Source organism: Schistocerca cancellata, chromosome 8 (assembly GCF_023864275.1).
Source record: "Schistocerca cancellata isolate TAMUIC-IGC-003103 chromosome 8, iqSchCanc2.1, whole genome shotgun sequence".
Lineage (NCBI taxonomy): Eukaryota > Metazoa > Arthropoda > Insecta > Orthoptera > Acrididae > Schistocerca > Schistocerca cancellata.
In genome coordinates this window covers 18588558-18605208 of record NC_064633.1, presented here as the reverse complement: position 1 = coordinate 18605208, position 16651 = coordinate 18588558, and the positions used below count along the sequence as shown (strand labels likewise).

General features: G+C 36.8%; 1 protein-coding gene across 2 annotated transcripts in view; it reads left to right on the top strand.

Moving 5' to 3' along the window:
* Window positions 1–16651, top strand: part of LOC126094613 (phosphatidylinositol 4-phosphate 3-kinase C2 domain-containing subunit alpha-like) — a 243258-nt gene that overhangs the window by 40736 nt on the left and 185871 nt on the right. For both annotated transcript variants that reach the window (XM_049909092.1, XM_049909091.1), the window contains exons 8-11: window positions 4143–4372; window positions 4479–4578; window positions 5376–5593; window positions 5711–5951. In XM_049909092.1, coding sequence (XP_049765049.1) covers window positions 4143–4372; window positions 4479–4578; window positions 5376–5593; window positions 5711–5951 — 789 coding nt within the window. The remainder of the gene's footprint in view (window positions 1–4142; window positions 4373–4478; window positions 4579–5375; window positions 5594–5710; window positions 5952–16651) is intronic.

Below are 16651 nucleotides of genomic sequence, written 5' to 3'. Positions count from 1 at the left end.
TTTGCACATTGAAGTCACCAAGAAGTATTTTAACATTCTTCTTTAGGTATGATAGAAATTTCGGCTTGTAAAAGATCCCAGAATTTATTTACTTTCTCCAGATTTCTTCTGTTTATCAGCATTTATAGGTGCATGACAGTTTATGAGGGTGTAACTTTTATTCTTGCACTTCATTGTTGACATGGATATCCTTTCTGAATTTGATCTAAATTCTGTTACACTATCTACTATTTTTTTGTTTACATAAAATGCTGTTCCACACATCGGCATTTTTTCCGTTATTCTCACTGCTGGTTTCCCTTTATAAATTCTGTAATGTTGTGTATCAACTACATCCTCATCTAAGAATCGTGTTTCCTGAACTGCTATAATCTGTAATATCGTTCTTCTGCAGAAATAATTCTAATTCCTTTTGTTTCCCAGTTTTCAGAAGAGAATTTACATTTAAGGTTCCAAAGTAGTACTTCTTCTTGAACTGAAACTTGGAAGGCATTTCTATATATTTCATCTCTTCTTCACCGCGAATGTTTGGGACTCCCCAGAATCCTAGGTCCATTGCATTACATGATGTAATAGTGGATTCCTCATCAGAGTTACCACCTGGGGTAGAGCATCCATTGTGCAAACTTTCCATATTGCGACTTGAAGCTGTTAAATTGTAAAGAGTAGAGAATCCGAGGTCATTCCTGAATTCCCAAAGTAAGACCAGGTTGTTAGCCCTGGAATATTATTTATTCAGCCGCCACTAACATATGGAACAGACGCTGTCGGGGTGCCACACTAACATGTGGAACCGTCATGCCCTCTGTCTGTTTTGGCCTTGGACAAGAGGCTGCCTCTTCTGCCAGCTCCGCTGTACCCGAAGTCCATCCTCTCCGCCTTCACTGCCATTGAGTCTTCACCGTATCCCTGACAAGGGGCCCCTCACAAGGTACTATCACGCGGGCCAGGTGAATCAAGGTTTTTAACGAGGTGTTACTCCTCCCCCTCCTCCTTTCTCAACCAGGCTTGGGACCGGCTATGGTGGGGTTCCCGTTATTTTTATTTTTTATTTATTTATTTTTGTAATCGTAACTCAGAATCTGCCAAAGAGACCTTATTGTAATTCAGAGTTTTGTAATTTTTTTATGTATGTGGTACATGAAGTTCAGAATCAAATATTAGTTACCTAACATAGTTTGATGCAACTCTCAAAAATTGCCTACAAAATCTACTTTAAAGTTCCATGAAGTTGTTCAGCACTGTAAAGCAAGTTCTGTGTTTTGATTTTTTGTGGTGGCTCTGTGGTAGGATGCTCAACTGCCACATGGGTGGCCCTCAATCCCCCCCCCCTCTCCTCTCTCTCCCCCCCCTCCTTCTCTCTCCTCCCCCCCTCCTCTCTCTCTCTTCCCCCCTCTCTCCCCTCCCTCTCCCCCTCCCCTCCCCCTACTCTCTCTCTCCCTCCCCCCCTCGTCCCCCTCCCTCCCCCCTCTCCCCTCTCCCTCCCCCCCCTCTCTCTCTCTCGCTCTCTCTCATCTCTCTCTCTCTCTCTCTCTCTCTCTCTCTTCTCTCTCTCTCTCCTTCTCTCCCCCCCCCCCCTCTCTCTCCTCCCCCGCCTCCCCCCTCCCTCACCCCCCCTCCCACTCTCTCTCCCCCCCCCCACCCCCCCACCCCGCAATCACAGGCCCTGTAGACCACAATTCTCAGTTGTGCTAAATTTTTAAACAAAGGCCCATGTTCCACAGGCATTTCTGTGAACCATATGGGTACATAAAGATGGAAAAAAAATCATTTGAATTGTTTTTCTTTTTTAAAAAACAAAAATTATATATAAATGGCCAGTGATTAGAGATTAATATATGCAATGATAATTAGATTTTTGTGTGTGATATATGATTAGAAATAAGATGACTTGCATTTTTCATAAAAATGACAATTAAATGTGTGCTAATTGACATATATTTATGTGATGTTGGTATTCAAAATGAACTGAAAAAACTTAAAAGTTATGACCATAACTAGACTCAAACCAGCAATTACCAGCAGGAGCACTAATTTTTTTCCAATCTTTATGTATTATATGCTTCATTGAAATGCTTGTAGAGCATGCGACTATGTTTAACTATATATAGCAACTATGCACTTATGTTTAAAAATAAAACCCACCAGGGAACCAGACCCTGGCTTTCCACATGGAAGGCTGGTATCGTACCACAGTGTGACACTGCTCATAGAGTTAGTCTTTCATTTGAGTATTATACACGCCTTGGAAACTTTATAGTCTGTTCTCTAGAGAACTTTATAGAGTGTAGATATTTAGCAGCTCTAGGAAATTGATATATTAGTTCTGAATGTCATGTATCATAAATATAAAAAAATACTTATACTTTGCTTAACCTAGCGGCCTTACTTCAAAATTTCAACCAACATTTCGAGTTTTTTTGTTGTTATGGTTGTTTCTTAAAACTATTCTACATTTCAAGTCGATAACATTATTTGTTGCTGTAAATAAGAGAGAAAGACAGGTGAATGGAACTGCACTAAGAGGGTCCCTTTTCACCTTTGTAATGCGGAATCCTTAAATATACTACTAAAATTAAAAGAAGATAATGAGGCAGAACCATTGCTAAAGTCGACTGGTGAACCTACTCACCATAACTGAGTACACAAAATGAATGCAAGCCTACTAAAATTAAAGACAAGCAACACAGATTAAATGTAAAAAGATAAAAGCTGGCTGTATGTATCTGAAGTAATGATAGGTCTATCACGATTGAATGTGCACCATGTACGTAAACATGCGAAGGGCTGTAACTTTAAGGCCACTAATGTTGTGAGTTTGCAGTAAATTTAAATATGGAATGTGTTGGCTATGTCTGGCACACATTTCATTCACGCAGCGCTGCAAACATAACCAGTTGCACGATGCATGCTACTGCTCATTGTTGGTTGCATATCGCTGACGCTAATTAAATTTTTTCAAGATGGTGTGTGGGCTTTTCAAAATAAATCCAATATAGCGATTTTTTTCAAACATGATTATAGAGAATCTAACGATAGTTGAATCGATGAACAGGGATATAACCATTGTAATTGGGTATGATACGAAAGACACTTGCTGGAATGCACTTTTGGGGATTTTATGTGAAATAAAAGTTGAATTTTTCTGTCATCTGAAACAGCTCCGCAGGCAAAAAATGAGATGCCTGGTCTACACTGTGCGGTCAACAATGCATGGTCTTTGGTTCACACTCATCACTGTATAATGCATGTTTTTTTACCTCGTTTGCTTGTTTGTAGTAGCAGTGTTTTGCAGTTTTAAATAAAAATGAATATTCTTAAATGTGATGTTTTTGGGTATGTGTAAAATAGTCACGAGACTCCAAAGCAGCTTATTTCCAAAGTCCACCCATAACAGCTGAAGGAAGTCAATCTTGCTCTTAGAAATTGTAATGTGAAATATTTTTGAAATTAAAATATTAGATCACACCCTACAAACAGTTGATCTAGTTTGGGTTGAAAGATGATAATTTGGTGAGCTCTATTTAAAGAAAATAATTGCTGGAAATGTGAAGTGCTGAGGTGGACTTCATTCCAGAAGAATCAGTGTGGATACACAAATTTTCAGCAGCTACAAGCCAAAGTGTCTTCATCAATTTTGTAATTTTATGTGATAAACATATTTTTGGGCATTCGTGGCTTTCCAAGAGACTTCACATATAACAGACTACCTGTGCTCCTCAGTTTCTTGTTCCAGAATCAAATGCTTTTCCTCATAGGTTTTTGACATGCATATCACTGTACAGACGTAACAGATTGCAATTCTGCCAGCTACAGAACACACTGAGCCTGCTCTTGAACTGTCGCCGTTTTAAATTGCATCTAACAAAAATGAACGATATGTGTAACCTTTCCAACCATACAGACCAAAGCTTCCAGAGATTCCTTTTGTTGTTATGCAACTTGGCTGTATGTATATACATAATTTGGGAGGTTTTAAATTTTTGTATTGGATAACCAATCAGACATCCAATGTTCTGTTGGCATTCTTCTCCGCATTGACTACATTTTAATTTTGATTTGATTATTGGCTCAATAGTTTCTAGCCTATTTGTAGATAATAGGGTAACACAATGTTTACTAATGTTACTATTCTTTTACAGTAAACTCCACTGTGGAACATGTAATTTATCACGTTGTTTGTGAATTGGAAGGTGACCTAACTGGTGATGTCAAAGATTATGTTTTGAAAGTATGGGGTCTAGCAGAATACTTTACATCTCAGACAAGCCTTTCAGATTATGAATATGTACATCAATGCATAAAATTGGAACAAGATGTTGTGCTCACCATTTTGCATATTGATCAGTTAACTAGGCCTCTAGCAAGGACAGTAAGTACCAATCCACAAAACATCACAAAGTTGCTCTGATAGAACAAAGATTTAAAAGTTATGCAATGTGATAAGAGTCCTACAAAATACATTTCATTCGTTTCAGCTGCAGGATGACAAAAGGGATACTATTTTGACTCTGGAAGAGTTAGTTCCAAATGAACCATCACATCCAATAACTCATGATAATTTATTAATAATTTTACGTAAGTTTAAACTTTTCAAATCTTACATTTAGCTATTATTGAAATTTCAGTTGATCAATTGTTTAGATTTTCAATATTGCTTCGCAAATAATTGTTCATTTAGAAACTATAGCATAAAAAGTTAAATTCATTCATTACAGCTTATGAAAATGTGGACTTTCACTGTTGCTGCTATAATTAGACTAGCACTTTCACAGAAAGACAAAATGTATTCAGTTCAGTAGAAGAAATGGGAACCCACTTGACACCAATAAAATCTGTGTCATGACTTGTATTGCATGCCTCGGGGGAAATATTTAATCCCTATTTACTCTGAAGGATGTAATGACACATCAGAATTCAATCCAACTCATTTTTCAATGGTTTGATTTTTTGGGCAACAGAAGCAACATTTTTTAAGGATAGCGTGTCTTATTTCGGGTACTTAGAAGACAGGGAATCTTCCGGCAGTGTAACAGTTCTGTGCAGCTCAACGCCCATTTTTTCAGACCTTGTACAGTATTCTACAGCTTGTGATACAATGTTTATTCTTTTTCATTAAGATGTATTATTGTAAGCTGACAATCACAACACTGTTTCTAATGCATCTGGACATAAAGTACCATGATTGGACTTCATTTTTTAAGTTAAATATTTCTGCTTTAAAAGTTTCATTTTACTAACAACTTAACTGCCATTAATGTTCCTCGTTGCAAACAGAATCATGGAAAATGATAAAGATAGGAAATGTTTCAAATTAGAAACCTAATATGCTTTTATGAAACATTTATCACAAAGAAAACATTATGCTTTTTCAGAGACATTAGAACAAGAAATGGAGAGAGTTCATCATGCTGCATTGCAAATGGCAGAGAAGAATAATCCAAGTGTTATGCCTTCCTTACAATCAAAAGGAGTTGTACAGGCAGTGAAAGCTGTATGTACATACTTAGGAAATATAGAAACACAAGAGATAACAGAAGCTCTTGAAGGCTTCAAGTCAGCTTGCCTCCAGTTCATACCAGTCACCCAGACAGTGAGTATGACAGATTTTTAGTCTTTATACATCACTTACATATTATTTAGTTGTTGTTATACTTGAAAATTATTAAGAAATTATCAAAAGTATTTCACCATGTACTAATGTTCCCAGGAAGTAGAACGCTCAAGATCAGGTATTGCTGTGAAACACCCTGAAATTCTTGATGATGATGGTGATTATTCAATAGTGACTCTGAGGATGCAGAGTGCTTCTGACCATGTTGAGAATGTAGCTGAAAATATTACCCATCACTGTGATAATATTCGTGATGCCATTCAAGTGATGGTGGAAACCTATTGTCATGCATTTCATGTTGACTTCCAGCTTAGCACCAAAGCTGAACTACCATCCAGTATGTATCCAATGTTTTTTTAAATTAATATAGTGTCATAGAATGGCTATTTATTTCTCTTCTTTATGACTCTCAAAGGCACCTAATGTTGCCTGTGTTCAGACATTAAACAGTGATATCATCTGCTTGTAAAACAAAACACTACTTTAACATATTGTGCCCACAGTTGTGAATTGTGTAAAAAATGACACAATGGTGGTTTTGTGGATCTAAAAGTTTAAGACTATAAATGTAACATTTGAGGCTATGAATTTCTGTGTATAAAAATAAAAGTATCATTAAATAATTTATTAAACTCACATACTAAAGGCTGGCTGACTGGTACTTACATGTGGGCAGTGTAACTACTAGTGCAGTTGATATACAAACAAATGTGAGGTAGTAAATTTTTTCCAAATCAACTTTACCACCTTCAAAGTACAATTTGCTGTACATGAAACATTATTCCAATTGGTGAATACATAGCTGGAAATATTTTTACACTCACAAACAATGGTGACAACTCTTCCCTCATATTCTTCTTGATCACTTCCGCATCAGCAAATAATGCCCAGTATGCTTCCACTCTCCATGCATGGCTGATAACTCGGTTCCCAAGGTACAGCTTTGGCACTGATCCTTCTCTTTCCCTTGTCTTCTGTTAAAATTCACATCTATATGATTACTGCTTTTCACACTTACGCATTTGCTAAAGTGTTCATAGAATCACTTTTGGAATTTCTCTGTAATTCCACTCTTGAATAAGATGTGGTAAAATCTTTTTGTGTGAACTTTGATTTCTTGTATGTTATTGCAATTGTCATTTCTTCCTTTGTAGGTACAAATCAACAAAGTATTTTTGCATTCAGAGGAGAAAGTTGATGATTGAAATTTTGTGAAAGAATCTCACTGCAACGATAAAGACTAGAACCCCTTTAGATTATCTGCTGGATTTTGAAACAGTGATTTATATTTGGTCAATTTGGATGTTAATGGTACTCATTCTCATCACAAAGACTTTGTATTCACTGATTGCTGCTTACAATATGATGATCTTTATTTGCTTAGGATTGTTTAACAGTAAGAGATCTAGTAAGTTATGATAACCACTTACACTTTAAGTTAGCTCCTGAACTAATTTCTAAAAATAATTTTTGGAAAAAGCAGTTAGTACAATTTCAGACGTTGTTTTATGCCTACCTCTGATTGTAAACATGTATTCTTACCAGCATATGTGTAACTTCAAGTCTCTGCCAACTTGAATTATGAATCAGGTGCTCATTTGAAATGAGATCCAAATTTTCCTTGAACCTTTCTGTAACTGTATCATCTAAATTGGAAGCTTGGCAAAGAAGCCAATTATTAATTTATTTTTGTTGTCGAATATAATCTGTATGTGTGCTAACTCATAGCAACTATCTACTTCAGTTTCACTACAAGATAAACTACTTGTAAAGGCAACAAATGTCACCACCAACTGAACTTAATTTTCCTTACAGTACTCCTTTTGGTCTTTCAGCTGAACTTGTCTAGCTTTATCCAGCTATGAGTACCTGTAACAAGTCAGTGCTTTCGGTGGCAGTTGGAGCTCTGGTTCTTTCCCAATGCGGCTATGGCAGTATACAACTACAATCCCAATGTTTTCTAGGTATACAGTCTTCTTGTTTGACATCCTCTCTTTGGGACTGTACACTTGTTTGAAATTTTCTGAGTCCCTCTAAACTTTTTATTTTTATTATTATTATTATTTTTTTTTTTTTTTAATTTTAAGAAACAGGCCCAGTCAGCTCCACACAGCCCCTGTTATACAGCCACCTTCTGTGTAAGTGGACCCCTGATTATTAAGCTAAACCAAGCTCAGAGAGAATACAGTTAACTCCACCATGTGTTCAGTGTTTTTGGGTGGCTTCCAGATTTTCTTGATTTTTCATTGGATCTGGCAGTTGGCAGATGTCCAGAATGAGATTTCTCATCAGTTGACATGTGACTTTTTTAATAAGAAAACCACTTGTAAACTCAGTTTTCACCCAGTGTCATCTTTGCGACTTTCTTAAGACATCGCAACAGTTTCTGCAGGATTTTTCCTGAACAGGAACCATATTTTCACAGCTATGCATTGTTCACATTATGGTGGGATTTAGCCTGAATTTAAACAGCAACATTGCTCACATCCTCATGTAAGGATGGGTTAAAGGGGAAGGGGGAGGGGTGATCACACCCATCCCTTCCCCCCATCGAGGGTTGAAACTAAATTAAAATCAAATGGTAATTTTTGTAATCTGCACCAAAATTAAGCAAGTAAATTTAGAGTCTTGGTCAGTAGATTTAGTCATTTAATTCAGTATTCCCCAGGCCACCTTACTTCCCATGTACAAGAGAATACCGTTACAAGTGACTCGTGCTCCCCCTCCTGTTTGAATTGTGGGTGCTAAATATTAGCAGGGCTTCCCAATCTGACACAGCAGCATGTGCTTCATGTTTTCCTTGGGGCACTATCTGCTTTGCCCTTGATGTTGTCATTGCTACTGTTAGACTGATTTCCCAGAATTCAGTAGCATATCCAGAGTTGGTTCAGTCATGTGATGCCATTGAGAAGTGCTTCTCTGCAATGCTGAACCTTCACACAGTGCACTGCAGTATACCGTCATTGAGAAGAGTTGCTGCTGTTGCTGCGATCAGCTTTTGATACAACCACAAGCAGCTTTGTTGGTGCCATTACTGCTGCTGCTACGCTGGTGTCATGTGCCGGCTTTTCATAAGCGGCAATCCGAGGGTTGGCCGGTCAAATGCTTTGCTGAATGGCTTCATGTGGCTGCCGCTATTGGATACAGTGTTCTGTCAGTGGTAGCTCAGTGTGAAGGGGACGTTTGTCATGACAGGTGGAGTTTTTCAGTTTTGCGCGACATGAAAAGAGTTTCAAAAATAATGTCTGCCTTCTGTAAAAAACAGAAGACAACATTTAAGTGACGCCTTGCATATTATGTGGACCAGTGCTCTTTGTTCCCATATTACATAATTTTGGAATTAATGTTAGCAAAGTAACATCATTTGAGATTACTCACACATTTTTACCTGTTCTCATCCATAGTGGAGTGTTTTTGATGCTGTGACTGGAAAGTCAATTGTTTTACTTGATAAGCATGAAGTATTTTGATGCTCACCCATCATCTTCAGGTGGTAAATGGATCAAACTAATTGCTGAAACTAAATTAGTTTTACTGTATTTACTGAGGTAGTGATAAGCGAGTTTTCATGGATAGACATACTTGTTGATGTAATGACTCCTTTTGAGCTAATGACAGCGTATATTGCCTTGAATTTTTCCAAGCATGTATAACCAAATCAGAATATCAAATTGATATTGACAGCGAAGTTCAATTTATCATGGTAGGGGGCGATGTTGTCGGTTTGCCAATGTGTGTATGTGCGCTCATAGTATGGCTGTAGCAGCAACAGCTGTACAGTTCCTAAGTGGACTGTGTTCTCACATCACCTTCTAACATGCAGATATGAGTTTACTTTACAGGATTGTAATAACCCTGTGCCTTAACAAGCACATTCCTGCATATTAAATAATATTATGTTCGTATTATTTCTATAGCTCAACAAAAGCAACAGGAATCACACTGTCTTTTACAATAATCAAAATGAATCATGTTCAGTTGTCATATTGGATATGAAAGGGGAACTAAAATGGATCTGAGTCATTCAAGTAAATACAGTAACTAACAGCATTAAAATAATATAAACTTCTTGAGTACTTACCAATCACTGTAGTGTGCATGTAGATCATCAAACTTCTGCAAAAGAGTATTGCTTATTAATGAGATGAGATTTATTGTACAGATGTTGTACGCATCATTCAGTCAAAAATATGAAACACCAATGCAAAAAGAAAGAGAATTATGGCAAAGGGTAAATGCCACTTAATTCACAATCATTTTCTTCCTCGACACTTTCATTACGTGAGCTCTGGTCCCTGAAACGGACACTGGAATTGTCCAAGGATGTAATTATATTTTCAATATTAATTTCTACATTTACTTCACTTTTCCATGTTTCTTTAATAACCACTTCTGTGTAGCATACAATGTTACTCCACTTCTGTGGCATTATTTGTGTCACTGTTTCCTGTAACAGTCTTTGAATTTCTGTCACACTGAAGCTTTTGTTATTTGTTGTCACATAATGTTTAATCTGTGCCCAAATCATTTCTGTAGCATTGAAGTGGCAATGGTATGGTGGAAGCCTAAGTATCCTGTTGGTCATATGTTTTAGCTGCCTCATCCACAGGATATTGTAGAAACTGTTGCTTTTTTATTTTATTTTTTTTTAATTTTTTTTTTTAGGTATGAAACCATAGGCTATCATCTGTCCAGTCTTTTCTGATGGAATGACTGGCATTTATCCTCATTCCGTCGAACCACACAGTATCTTCAAATGTCAGTTTAACAATATTTCTTAAAAATCAACAATGCTCTACTACGATATCATCTCTCTACATTACAATTTTCTGTCCATTAATTTTTTTTACCAAAAACTGAGGGCTCTAACAACCATTACTAAAAAAGTCTTGCTGCCAGTGAATAGCTCTGCCTTGCGAAGAGTAGCACACAGTTTTTGTAGAGTTGGATTTTCTTTCTTTCTTAGTATCCATACGTGTGGTGACAAACAGCATCTTGCTGAAAAGAGTCCTAGTTTGTTACTTGTGGTTTTGTCGTCCTGTTTTTCCCAGACATCCACAGTTTCGATTAACCAGCGTCTTTCCCCTTCTGTATCTTTCCTTAAAAACTTCGGCAACAGTATTTTCGTGATCTTCAAAATGTGTGCAGTTCTTACGGCTACCTTTGTTAGAGGCAATAATGTCGCACAGTTGCCCCTCTCCTTCTCGAAATAGTCTCTCCCAGAGCACACAACTTGTGTCTGAGATGCAAAACATAAGCAGATCACTGAACTTTCCATTTAGTGGCCACTCTTTTTTTTGCGCTTTAGATATTCTGCAGCGCAAGATAAACTCGCAGCGCAGAGAAACAAAGCCCACAGTGAAATGGACCCCAACTATTTATGTATGATACCGGCCGCGAGCATTGTCTGTAACTTGCTACATTAGCCATTACCTGTAAACAGCTGGACATCAATCACTGTTATTCAGGTCTAGGTATATATGACCATTCAACCTTTAGCGTGACCTGCGTATGTGATTTTTTATTTATTTATTTTTTTTTTTCATAACCGTCATAAAAACAGATCCACATACTTGCATAAAACAGAGCTATTTTCCTTGAATTTTCTCTTCTTTTGGTAATTTGCTTTTCTTCTATATCTGTATGGAAATTTTCTGGCCTATCTACCAGTGACTTCTAGGAATGTTATGCCCATGTCACCACGCACCGAAGTGAGTATGCTTTCACATTCACATCAGTATGAAACCAGTAAACCCCATATTTATTTAATGAATCGCACTCCATGTATAAAACAGATGATTACTTTATGAATGAATTAATGCATTCATTTATGCCAGTTGTTGCTTAGGTGTGCTAACTGTGATAGATATGTATGCGTGTATGGTGAAAGGGTTAAACACACAGTTATGATTTTAGTCCTACATATACATTTCAGTGTTGGGCCAGATGAACTTTAAGTATTTAGAGCCTTCAATGAGTGATACATCACAGGTGCAAGATGGTCAGATCAGCTGCTCTTCAGCATTATTACCTACAGATTATACTTCAGCATCAAGCATTAATTATGAAACCGACATTGGTCTACCTATTGAGACTAAGCCTTCAGACAGAGTACTCGCCAGGGTGCTCCAGAATCTCTGAACTTCATCATGAATATAAATTCCCATGTTCTAATCACAACCAGGGAGGGAAGTTTGAGAAAGTGTATTCGAAAAAAGGACACTTAGATAAATACAAATCATGGTCAGCTTTCTCACCACCAAAACAGTGCCTATTTTGCAAAAAATGCTCTTTTTTTGTGCCTGCTCTTAAGGGTGGTCAGCACAGATGAATGAAGCTAAATGCACTGGTGATCATATCCCTAACAAAATTCTCTAAGTTCCTAGGAAAAGATGTTGACTTGGGATGCTACAGCAAAACACTGTATCATCAGCAAGCTTCAGAATGTGCCTATGACTTTCTAGTTTCTTATAAAAAACCTGAGAAATCCATTGAAAGTCAAGTGGACGAATGCTTATTGAAAACAGCAAAACAAAACCATAAAAAGTTGTCATTTACTTTGAAAAAGGTTATGTTTCTTGGGAGGCAGAACATGCCTTTTAGAGGGCGTGACAATGATGGCTCTATTTTCTCAAAAGATCCCAGAATATCTAATAAAGGTAACTTCAAAGAACTGATGAAATTTTGTGTCAAAGAATGTGGAAGTACTGATTTAGCAGCACAGTATAACTGTGACAGCAAAAGATGTAAATTCCTTTGTAAAACTGCACAAAATGATTTGATTGAATGCTGTGGTGGAGAATTTATTTCACAGATATAATGCAGAAACCAAGAAAATGTATTCTACAGTATTAGATTTGATGAGACCACTGACATGTCACAAAACTCAGATGACAATTTTTCCGAGGTATATTTACCAAGGTATGATCAGAAAAGACTTCATAAGTTTTATCAGTCTGTGAGAGCCACAAAAATATCTGTGGAAATAAACACTCAAAGTTCACAACAAACATAAAGTAAACAAAGATTTCTCTTAAATTTATGAAAGTGACAGTAATCAACAGGAGTCTTTTGAAGATGACAAAGATGCTGATAGTTGTGACAAAAATAAAGTGGATGAAGAGAATAAAGATCCCTGAATGATTAGAGCAAAATTAGGTAGAACTATTCTAAACACTATGAAAACCTTCGATCTCGATCCAAGCAAATGCATTGGTATTGCAACAGATGGATACTCTGTCGTGAGCTCAGAGATTGTGGAAGCAGTCATACAATAAAGAAAGCATATAACAATGCAGAATGAGACCCTTGTTTTAATCAATCAACTATGGAGAATTCATTAAAACTCTTATGTGCCTTGTTGATGTGCTCAGCCAAACATTACTTGTCAGTAGGTTTTTCCAAATAGAGACTGTTGATCTTAGCCAAGCAACTGAGACCTTGCCCGATATTTTCTCAGTTTTGAAAACAGTGCAAGAAAATGAGGTTGCAGAATTCAGCCTGCTGTATGATCAAGTGGAAAAAACTGGTAGATGATATAGGAAGCCCCGTCCAAACACCTAGGATCACATCTCGACAAGTTAACAGGCCCATTGCTGCTCCATCAAGTATGAAAACTTATTTTAGGATGAATGTCTTTATCCCTACTCTTGTTACAAACAACACTAATCTGGGGGAGGGGGGGGGGGAACACTATTGCCAGATAATGCAGTTTTTTTCCAAAAATTGGGACAGCAGAACATCTTTCTTGACACACAAACTCATTAAGGATTGATTGAGAAACTGTTGTGGACAAAACCACTTAAAGGGCTTGCTTTGCTATATGTCCATAAAGAAATCATTACTAACAAAGAAAAAAATGATAGCTAGATAGATATATTGAGAAGGGTTGAAAGAACAGAAAACATATGTTTTCTTAAGTACGGATAATATTTAATATAATTACCATTGTTCTTCTGTGATATAAAAAGATTGAGTAATTAGCATTCATCCACTTAATTCCAATTTTGTATAAAAATTGGAGAAAGTTCAGTCAGATGCCAATATGCATGAAGCATGCCAGATATACACTGTATGTGTACACATGTAAAATGAAAAATATAAACATGATTGTTGTTTATATAAAGGTCTTCTTTGCCAGATTTCAACCACTCATTGTATCAAAGAAGCACAGTATTACATTCAAAACTATGGCTTCATGTACTTGCAAGTAAGCTTTATGCTGCTGTAGTGATGTAACATCATTCTCACTGTTTACATTGTACTTCTTTGGAGGTATTAGTCTCAAATACATTGTTTTGATAACATAATTAATATAGATATTGTGTTTTTATTCCCACCATGTTTGTTTTAAAAATCAGTATCATTGTGAATTGTACCGAAAATAAAAATTAGAAAAAAATTGGGGTATCTATTCAAGACTTTACAATTATTATTTTCAATATATTAACTAAACTGGCAAAAATATAACTGTCAATAAATCAAAACTACTGTTTATTTAAAAGTATTTTACTCTAATTTCAGTGTATTAGCTTTTAATCTTCTTATCAACTCCGTGTTAATAAAAGGCTTATGTGGTTGTTACTGTCCGTTAACAATTGTATAAAAGAAGAATTGTGTAAAGGAAGTTACTCAGAAAAAGGGTGTGAATGGTACATATTTCAACTAATTTAAAACTTTTTGTCTAAAATAAAACATTTTTGCAACTGTTTGGTAGTTTTAAGCATCAAAACAACTTAAAGCAGTAGTTTGTGAAGGTGTTTTCCGTAACTTTCGAGGGGAGGACCCTGGATCTTCTTTCTCTCCTAGGCAACTGCCTCCACCCACAAAACTTCATTAATCAGGAAAAAAAGCACAGTATTATCCTGGAAACATTTGGATATCCCTTCGTAAAAACAGTGCATACAGATTTGTAGGGCGGGTGGGGGGTGGTGGGGACACTGTTCACTAGCAGGATTTGGCAGCAGGACCAGGATAGTAAATTAGTAATACTTCACTCTTTGTTTCTTCTGTTATCTTTGAACTGAAGTAGGTGCATCTTTGAACTGAAGTTGGCACAGTGCTTACTGAGTGTACTATCTTGGGCCCTTCACTTTCTCTGATACATGTGTACGTCTTGGCCTCCTTTCCTCCTCAGAGATGATGAGCTACTCAAAAGTTGGATGCTGAGTGACCTGCTCATCTTCTCTCCTCATTTTCTCCAGCCTCTCTTATATTTCCTCTTTTCTTTTCCGTAGAAGGAATAATTGCTCTGAAGACTAGGAGAATCAACTTACTCATGTGTGAAGGGGATTGGGGTGTCAGATACTGTGTTCACATTATGGAAATGTGACGTGTTTTTGAATCACACTTCTAGACATATAGCATTCAACTTACAACTGATCACATCAGTGAGTGTTAACGCAACATTTACACAAACACTTGGGTAGAAAGATAGCTAGCATCCACACGCTGTTCAGTTGATCACACATTTCTGTTGTGACTAGACATATTTTCTGTTTATTTCTGTTATTTTGTTGGACATTGCAAAAAGTGAGTGAAACCAAAAGCGAGAATATTGACATCAAGCTACTAATTATCCACCAGTTTGGAATATAGTGTCACAATATATAAAAATAAAATTGAGATGAAGAGCTTGGAGAGAATTGTTTTTGATCTTCTGTGATGGAATTAACTCAAGAAAAAAAGTAGGTAAGAAAAACTTTTAACGAGTACACTTTCATTCATATCATTTGGTCTGCAAGTTCAAGTCTACCTTGATTAACAACATAGTTGTTGAACTTGGCCTGAACGTTACCTGCTGATGAAGTGGACCACTCATTGTATGTACTTATTTATTGGAAATTTCCTACTAAATGTTGTGAAGTACTGTAATTGCTTTTACAGTTTGTTGCCACAATCGACACTGATACCTCATAGGTTGCGTAGTATTCTCCACTTAATGCACACAATACCAAAATTACACTCAATTTAGCTATGTGCTATAGGTAGCTGACGCTTAAGTAATAGTTTGTTCAAAAGTGAGCCACTGTATATCATAGTCTCATTAAATTTTTGATCAGCCCAAATACTTCATCACCTACAATCATGTGAAGAATTGCCATGTAGTGCTTTTCAGTTAACTTTCATTCCCCCCTGCAGCCAAGCCCCTTGGTACATAATAAGATTTTCAAGAGAGTTTTTCATAGAGAATGGATTCTGAAAATTCCTGAGTCACTATCTTTCCCATAAGTGCGAATGTCTACACAGCTAAAGCACTAGTCAGTCACAAAGTGCCAAAGCACTAGGGAAAAATATCTGCAGGAGAAGTACAAGAGAGAATGTTCTGGATTTTGTATTCCGACATGTTTACTATTGAAAGCTCTGATGTGGTGAAGGTGAAACACTGCATGCTGTTCATATCCTTCAGATATTTCAAACTAGTCTTCTGTATTTGGCTCAAGTGTCACAACCTTTAAATTACGTCTAGATAACTTTCCATACTTGAAAAATTATCCCAGATATAGTTGATTTCCCAATTTTATGTGAATATTGCAGCTTTACTACTGAACAGCCACTTGCAAATTATCTAAAACCAAAACAGATTGGGGGAAACTGCAGTGACTTATTGCACTCTGCTGCTCGTCATGTGAACTCTGTTGAAATTCTGTCGTGTTAGCATGCATCAATGCATGTTATATCTTAACTTAGCCTTAACATTACTTTAACTTGTGACAATTCTTTATGTGAAAAATATGGAAACTTCAGTTTGATTGTTACTTAAGATGCAAGATGCCCCCCCCTCTCTCTCTCTCTCTCTCTCTCTCTCTCTCTCTCTCTCTCTCTCTGTGTGTGTGTGTGTGTGTGTGTGTGTGTGTGTGTGTGTCACTCTATCATATTGGACAGGGGAAGAGGAGGGAATTGTAGTGAATAGAAATGTAGCAAATGAGAAAAATTACAAGGAAGGAAACTACGTGGATACTTTTATTAATAAGGGAGTAGAAGAGCTCTGAATATGGTTAGTTTCAGTGGAAAGGTAAAATTTGGAAAAAGAGCATA